This window comes from Bison bison, unplaced genomic scaffold (genome assembly GCF_000754665.1).
Source record: "Bison bison bison isolate TAMUID 2011002044 unplaced genomic scaffold, Bison_UMD1.0 scf7180017864141, whole genome shotgun sequence".
Lineage (NCBI taxonomy): Eukaryota > Metazoa > Chordata > Mammalia > Artiodactyla > Bovidae > Bison > Bison bison.
The window spans coordinates 691077-700148 of NW_011494713.1; the positions used below are offsets into that span (position 1 = coordinate 691077).

The 9072-nt window shown below is 38.0% G+C and overlaps 1 protein-coding gene across 1 annotated transcript in view; it reads left to right on the forward strand.

Moving 5' to 3' along the window:
- AGTPBP1 (ATP/GTP binding protein 1) overlaps nt 1-9072 on the forward strand; it is a 188776-nt gene that overhangs the window by 24976 nt on the left and 154728 nt on the right. The window contains exon 2 of the mRNA XM_010840172.1: nt 6329-6393. Within this exon, the coding sequence (XP_010838474.1) occupies nt 6362-6393 (32 nt within the window). The 5' untranslated portion in view covers nt 6329-6361. The remainder of the gene's footprint in view (nt 1-6328; nt 6394-9072) is intronic.

The following is a 9072-nucleotide window of genomic DNA, read 5'->3' on the forward strand; positions in this document are numbered from 1 at the left end:
ACATAATAAAAGCTATATATGACAAACCCACAGCAAACATTATCCTCAATGGTGAAAAATTGAAAGTATGTAACTTTTTTTAAGCCAAAGCTTTATTGTGTTTGTTTGGAGATCCCATTAGTACCTTTAATGTGTCAAACTACTATAATTTGCAGCTGTATGTTTTGAATATTGCTAGAGTCATTACTGCACTTGAAATATTTCCCGCACAGAATGGAATACTATATTCCATTGTATAAATCTATTGATAAGTAGTTTTCAATACAAGGATGTGTTTTTTTATGTGTGTCTCTTGGTGGGAGAAGGCAATGGCACCCCACTCCAGTATTCTTGCCTGGAGAATCCCGTGGACGGAGGAGCCTGGTGGGCTGCAGTCCATGGGGTCGCTAAGAGTCGGACACGACTGAGCGACTTCACTTTTCACTTTTCACTTTCATGCATTGGAGAAGGACATGGCAACCCACTCCAGTGTTCTTGCCTGGAGAATCCCAGGGACGGGGGAGCCTGGTGGGCTGCCATCTATGGGGTCGCACAGAGTCAGACATGACTGAAGCGACTTAGCAGCAGTAGCAACTTGTTGCACTAATTTAGTGAAATGACTTGGAGGATACAATTCTTCATTGCTAATCTTACCAGAATTGTCGACTGACCCTCCTTTCATACCTCAGCCTCAAAACTTGCCACATTGGATTATCAGGCATATTTGTAAATTACAAATGTTAATGTCTAAAACATAAGGACATACTAAACAACTAAATGAGAAAGTCATGAAAAGTCCAAACATTTCACAATGTAAGTCCCTTACCACTTATTCAGTTGACAGTTTGGAATGTTCATCGCAATATCAAAATGTTAGGAATGGGTACATCTGGGTATACAGTTTTTTTCATTAATATTAAAATTTCCTTCCAGTTTTTCATTACCGTTGTAGAACTTTTGCTCCTGTAAGGCAGTTGGCAGTGCATAAGGGGGATTTAGGGGAGGTAATTTGAGGAAGGGGCTGATACTCATTAGCCCATTACCTTCTCCGTGTGCCATGCAATCTCCAGTTATCACAGCCAACTCGAACCAAATATACATGGTCCTGTGTACTAGCACACACAGATGATATGTAATAAAACCGTTAATTAGAGGCCACTGCTTGGTGCACAAAAGTAAGAGAGAAGGAAAAAAGAACCCCTTGTGTTCCATTTTGAACTCTCAAACAATTCTAGCAACAACTTGTGGACCCCACTTTGAGAAACCCTGGACAAGGCTTTAGCATCTCCGTATACCCTGCTGTAGAACAAAGCATGTCTAAGTTGGTTCTTCACCGTGGGATCAGGTGGCATTTGTGTGACTTTCAGTCTAACAAATTTCATAAAAGTAAAATTGAGTTTGGTGGGTATAAAAACATCTGGAACCTAACTGCAGTGGAAACGCTGTGGCTTTTTTTTTTAGCTTTCCTGTGCTACATTCCTGTAGTGCAGGAAGGCATGCTAGAGAGCAGTTAGTGTATATACTGTGTGCCACTGTACCATATCCACCATATTATTGAGTTTTTTAAAATGAAGACTTGCTCATTTGCGTAGTAAAGTTGTCTCATGTCCTTAAAGCATTTATTTGTTCATTCAGAAATTTATTTACCACCTGCAATGTGCTGGTACTGTATGAGGTACTTGGGGGACAGTGAGCAAAACAAAGATTTCTGCTATTATGGAAGTTTAGTTCAGTGGAGAGAAATAAATAATATATATCAATAGTACACATAGTTAAATTGCCTGGTTTACAAGGTGATTAAAAAGAGTTGCACCAAGATATTAGGTATTAAACTACATGACTTACGTGATTATATCAAGAACCTTGGGTTTCTGCCTCTTTTCCTCAAAACCTTGAGGAAATAAAGGAACCTATTTTGGTTGCTTTTGTAGCCACCAGTAGTGATAAGCTGTTGAGGCTCTGGGATGAATTAGATTATGGGATTGATGTATGTGATGTGATGGGGGCATATGTTGGAGATTTGTAAGTATATGGAAATAAACTTCCTGTAAGAATTTGTTTTGACACCTGTTCATATATATGTAATCAGTTATTGAGTACAGTTTTCAAAGTGTTCTATTACTTTTGAATCATCCTGTCGTAGAAGGCTGGAAGTGCTCTAAGAAAAGAGAAAAGTAGATTGAGGTAAGGGGTGATGTCTGGAGCTGTTTTACAGTATTAAATAGGATGGTTGGGATAAGCTTTATTGAAAAGGTGATTGTGTTTTTTGAAAAGGTGATTCTTGAGCAAAGGAAATTTGGGAGCTGGTTAGTCATTGGGATATTTGGCGGAACATTTCAGGCAAAGGAAACAGCTTGGGCAAAGGCAGTAAGGTGAGAGTGAGCCTGGCGTGCTGGTGGAAAGCATGGAGGCCCAGCCAGTGCGGCCAGAGCAGCGTGCGGAAGAGGAGTTGTAGGCAAGTTACAGAGAGCAGGGCTGGGGCATTCCTTCAGGGCCCGTAAAGTCATTTAAATATTTGGGCAGCACCCATTGGGCTCTGAGCAGAGCGATGCAAGATTTATCTGCATTTTCCCCCCCCTCTTTTCTCCAGGCTTTTAAAAGGATCAGTCAGGATGTTGTGTTGAAGATAGACTGTAGGTGCCACACATAGAAGAGGGACGAACAGGGGCAGTGGCCCACATGGTAGTATTGATGGGTGTGGAGAAGTGAGTGGAGTCTGGATATGTTTTGAGAGTAGAATTGTCAGGAATTCCTGAGGGGTTGGATGTGGGGTATAAAACAGGAGTAAAGAAGGACACTAAGGTTTTGGACTGAGCAATTGCAGAGAGAGAATTGTCTCTTAAATACATTTGAGGAAAGCTGAGGTTAGAGCACATTGGGAAGGGAAAGCAAAGTCAGGAGATTAGTTTTGGATGTGTTAAGTTTGTGATGTTATTAGAGAGCCAAGTGGAGATGCTGAGTAGTCATGAGACTGGATGAGATCACCAGCGAAGAGAGTGGAGTTGAAAAGGCCAAGGACCGAGCCCTAGGGCATTCTAGTAAAGGAAATTTAAGAAAGAATGGCAGTGAGTAGGCAGAAAACAAACTACAGCTATATAATAAAGTATTTATAAGAAGAAGGCGTGATCAGTTATATTAAATGATCTCCTTCGAAGTACTTTCTTTGGCCATACACAGTTGAAGCTGTGTAGCCATTAATGTTAAATGAACGAATTTTGAGATTACAGTGGTTTTCATTATCTTTTTGAAGTTATTCAAGTAATAGAAATCCATGCTTTCTAATATTGTAAAAATATAGCAAAATGTGGTAGTTTATATAAATTACACATGTAATAAAATGACGTAGAACTAGAAACACATGTTGTATGAATGTCAGATTCCTGGCTTTGACGCTATGCTAGAATTAGCATGAAATGTCATGTAACCATTGGGAGAAACAGAGGGAACATGGGACCCCCCATCTTCTCATGGAGGAAGAGACACCCAAGAGATCTCCCCTGGCCCTTCCCCCATGCCACAGTACAGTGAGAAGATGGGGGTCTGTGAACCACATACCCAGTTCTCACCAGACACCGTAACTGCCTGCACCTTGATCTTGGACTTTACAGCCTCTCTTGCATAAGGTCTCAGCGTCTTGCTTTGTCACACTTGGTTGGCAAAGCCACAGACTTCATGAGATGCAACATTTCTGCTTCTAGGTTCCTGCTCTTTCTATTACACCGTACTGTAATGAACACAAACTTTCACAGCAAAAAGAAGGCTTTTCCTTTTCTCTGAAGCACTCTGGCCTCAGGATTCAGCAAGAAAAAGTGGCTGTAAAGGACATATTTGCTTAGTGAAGTGCACTTTCCCCCCTACTTTCATATCCCTTTTTGTGTTTCTCTTCATAGTTGCTTGACTTAACATTCTTCTTAACATCCCTATACAATGAAAATACAAACTGACTGAGAATAGAAAAAAGTGATTGAAGCATTAAATGTACAAATTACAAGTCTGTTCCAGATAGACTTATATTAAATATAATGCCCTTTTCAGTAGAGATTTATAGTGAATGACTGTGCATTCTCGGAAGCTTCAAGACATCTAGGAAAGGGCTGAGAGTTTACATCTGATCACAGTCTGTAATGGATTTCTTATCGGCAGTCTATGAGCTGTGCTAAGCATGTCATTAGTGTCATTTGTGCAGGGAACTGATTTTGTTTGGGAAGAGGGTGAGAAGCAAACTCTAGCCTCAATTCTGAGTTCATTACGACTTCTCAGGAATCTCAGCAGCAGTGTATTTAGTACAGTTTCAGAAAAGGAAATCTGTTAAGGTTAAGGAGGCAACTCTTCGGAACTTCAGACACTTTTTTTTTTTTTCACTCTATATATGTAGAAGGCTCCATCTACAGTGAGCAGTTGTGAAGAGGTTCTTGCTCAGGATAACATGATCACAGACTTGGATGACCCAGAGGGACAAAGAGGAAGCTTGAGGACTCGGGAGGAGGGCTTCCTTTTGATTTAAGTTGGAGACAAACTTACAACACAGTCTGTGGGCCTGCAGCCTTCTCCTCCTGTCATCTGTCATAATTCTTCATGTAGTCTTCAACTTTATTGCCCAGGTCCTCCTTGTCCCACAAATGATGTTTGGTTCTGCAGCTTCAATATTCAGGGAGCATCAGAATTCAGAGGATCGGTAAACAGAGTTTAATCCCCAAACAACATCCTTCCACGTCCTCAGGGGAGCCCATCCAGTGCCATCAACTGAACGTTCTCTCAGTAAGCTTAGACGTGTAGTTTGGCTTCATGTTCTGCAACCTCTTTAACAGTCTGTCTCTCACAGCATCCCTCTGAGCAGAGCTGGAGGTGATGGCTGGTGTCCGGAACCCTGTGAGGTCCTCATCCTGCTTCAGTATGCTTGCCTGTGCCAGCATTATTGCTCCCTTTACCCTGGCATCCCAGACAGGCGAGACAAGGCCCTTCACCTTCTGAGATGGGCTTGCTGTTGATGTAGTTTTAGAGAAAGTCATACTACTTAACCAAGTAGCTTAATTCTGTTTATGGCAACAATGGTGCTTTTGAAAACATGTAAGATTCCCCCTACCTTTGGATGTATAATGATTCTTAATTAATTTGGAAATCAGAAAAAGTTACTTTTGACTTTGTGGGCATTAAAAAAGTCAGTTAAAAGAAGGAGTAGTTAGCACTTAAAAATTTCTTATCTACTTTAAAAACAGCCTATGTAATTTTTGTAGGTAGTCCTAAATATGTTTCCTCTATTATAATTGAGTTTAAAAAAAAGGAAAAAAAGTCATGTTTAGTTAAACGAGAAGTTCTTTGTTACTGTAGTAAAACACTGAGAATATCTATATCTTCTAAATCTATTAAGCAATTTGAAATCTCTTTTTTTGGGCATGTTTGTTTTCCTTTAAATATAGCATTACTAAACATTGCATAAGGATGTAACTTGTTGAATTGACAATAGTTTTTAAACTTCTTGTTTAAAAATGCCACAAAATTCTGCTTCAGTAATACGCATCGATATGTAAAATTAAAAGATATCCGAGGTTTTTTTTTGGGTGACTAGCTGTAAAATAAATCTGAAAAATTATAAAAATTATGAATAGAGATTTAGGGTTTTAAATCTCTTTTCTTTTAAATCTCTTTTCCTTCTTGCCCTCCTAACCCAGGGTGGTAACTGCTTTTGCAGTTGTTTATCTTGAGCCTCCCTAGGCTTCCTCTATAGCTTGCCAGCCTTGCAACATCTGTGTAACTGACTCCTATTTTAGATCCCTTATATTAAAAAAGATGTAAGGTTTTAAAATATATAATATGTACATTCCAAAGATGAAACCTCTGTTGGTTGAAGGAAAATATGCGTAAATATATTAAATGAGATGAGAGATTTTTGAGAAGATTTTGCTCTGTCTAAACAATTTGTTGTTAATTAAACTGTTTTCATACAGAAATAATCATACATATTTACCGTACTTGACTGCTGTGTGAATGGTGGACAATACACTAATCATAGGATTGGTTTGACTATTTTAAGGTGTATATTAGAACAGGAAGGATAATTTGAATTGTCTCAAAAGAAATCTTGGCTCTATAGTATAAATTATGTTTTTACACTTTTGTAGCACTTGGATTTTTGATGACCTTTTACTGACTGATTTTAAGTGGTTTAATAGGCACACTTTGTACTTTGAAGTGACCTGCCAGAAGCATGTAAAACTCAAACATTCTCCTTTGGTTTCCAATCTTATCTTGTGTTGCCCATAATAAAAACGATCAGTTGCATGACTTTTATGACATCTAATATATAGAAAACAAAATTGTGTGTTTAATATCAGTATTTTTTTCTTTTTAGATTATCTGCAATGGTGAAATGAAGTAATTCAAGATGAGCAAGTTAAAAGTGATACCAGAGAAAAGGTATTGTAATTTTAAATACCAGTATGTGTAAATTATAGACATAATACGTTAAGTGATTGTATGAAACTTTTTACTTTAAAATATATTTGTTTAAATGCAGCATCATATATTTATGTTATTTTGTTAATGTTTATTACTGTTTAACTTTTCATTTAAAGCAGGAGTCAGCAAACTTGACACATGGGCCGAATCTGACCTACTGCTTGTTTTCGTATGGCCTGAGTGGTTTTTACATTTCTAAATGGTTGGGAATAAAAATAAAAATGTGATCATATGAAATTCAAGTTTCAGTGTACATAAATAGAATTTTACTAGAACATAACATTTTGTATATTTTATGGCTACTGAATTTTTTTCCTTACGTAAGACTTGATCAAAGCACGTCAGTTTCCATAGAAAATTTATTATATATTTTTTATCTTTAAAGGCTTCTATGGATGCTCTTTTTAGTTTATTTTTTTGCCCCCTTTAGATTTTTTTCTCAACTATGAAGTATCTATTAAACATGTTTATGTACCCAACTCAGTGCTGAATCTGGGAGAGTAGAAAAGAAACATAATGCTTAATGCAGTGCTTTGCAGAAAAAGTGTTGAGCACGTTTCTAAAGATGTAAAATGAGCCCTATTCTCTTTCTACATGAGGCTTATAACCTGATGAGAACACCTGAACAAATGCAGTATAGTGGTTTAACCAGTATATAGTGAAGTGTTAAATTTTGAGATCCATGGAGTTTTATCTTTCTAGCTTTCTTGTTCAAGTGTCTGTACTGCAAGAGTTCTGCCTTATTCAGAGCTCTGATCTACTGACTCATCATCACGTCCTCTCTTGTGAAGTGAAAGTCGCTCAGTCATGTCCAATTCTTTGCAACTCTAAGGACTATACAGTCCGTGGAATTGTCCAGGCCTTCTTACTCAAGTTGGTAGCCGTTCCCTTCTCCAGGGGATCTTCCCAACCCAGGGCTCAAACCAAGATCTCCTGCATTGCAGGTGGATTCTTTGCCAACTGAGCTATCAGGGAAGCCCCTGTCTTACCCAGTGTAGGATCCATTGTTCATCATTCCAGTCTTGCAAATACCTGAAATGTTTTTACTTCACTTTGTATTTTTTCATCACACATACCTAACAAAGTCTTTCTCCTGGATAGACCTTTACTGAGTGGCTGAATGATATTGGAGGATGAATTAACTTAGAAGGTATTACTAAAATGATTATTGATAAACAGCCTGAAATGAGCCTAGCAATCTTAACTACTCTGGTTCTAAATTTTGGAATGACTGTTTTATACTTTTCAAACATTTGAAATTGTCAGATATATATGTACATATTCTCAGAAGTTGACCTAATCTTAGAGATAATACAATTTATTGTCCTCATATTTCTTGCACAAAATTTGCTTGTTCCCCTTTATTTGATTGTATCCTTTGCTTACCTTCCTGTTACTTTTTGCTACAAAGGATGTGTCTCTTTTCTTGGTCTTTTAATCATTAGTATTTTTCTCTACTGAATCTTTAATTCCTCAATTCCATATCATTTAAACCAGTCTGGGCTTTCCCATATTTAGACTGCACTGTTCTGTTACTGGGCTTCCCTGGTAGCTCAAGCACAGGACAGTACAGTTCTGTTAATACACAATTTATCTGGTTTCCTCAAAAGCCAAAAAGTTTTAAATAGCCTATAAATGCAATCTGCATCTCATTTCACACTCTCCAATCACTCTTGTTTAGTTCCTGCATTATCCACTACACCAACAGTACGTGTTAAGGTCACCTACGAATTTTTAAACAGCTTTATTGAGATATAATCATCTTATAACAAGCTAAATATAGTTTGATAACGTTGGCTTATGTATAATGGTTAAATCATTATCTCAGTGAAAATAACGAACATATTTATCATGCTCAGTAACTACCTATAAATGGAATGGCTGAAGCATATGGTAGGTCTGTGTTTCTTTTTAGGAAACTTAACAATGATCTGTTTTACAAAGACATTAATACCATCTTATAGTCTCTCCCACAGTGTATGAAAAGTCTAGTTCTTCTGTATTCTTACCAACACTTGTCATGGTCATTCTTTTTAAATTCTTACGATCATTCTTTTAAAATTGTAGCCATTCTAGTAGGGGTATACTGATATCTCATTGTGATTTTAATTTGCATTTCCCTAATGGCTGATGGCACCCTTATGGCAGAAAGTGAAGAGGAACTAAAAAGCCTCTTGATGAAGGTGAAAGAGGAGAGTGAAAAAGTTGGCTTAAAACTCAACATTCAGAAAACGAAGATCATGGCATCTGGTCCCATCACTTCATGGGAAATAGATGGGGAAACAGTGTCAGACTTTATTTTTTTGGGCTCCAAAATCACTGCAGATGGTGATGGCAGCCATGAAATTAAAAGACGCTTACTCCTTGGAAGAAAAGTTATGACCAATCTAGATAGCATATTCAAAAGCAAAGACATTACTTTGCCAACAAAGGTCTGTCTAGTCAAGGCTATGTTTTTCCAGTGGTCATGTATGGATGCGAGGGTTGGACTGTGAGGAAAGCTGAGTGCCGGAGAATTGATGCTTTTGAACTGTGGTGCTGGAGAAGACTCTTGAGAGTCCCTTGGATTGCAAGGAGATCCAACCAGTCCATTCTGAAGGAGATCGGCCCTGGGATTTCTTTGGAAGGAATGATGCT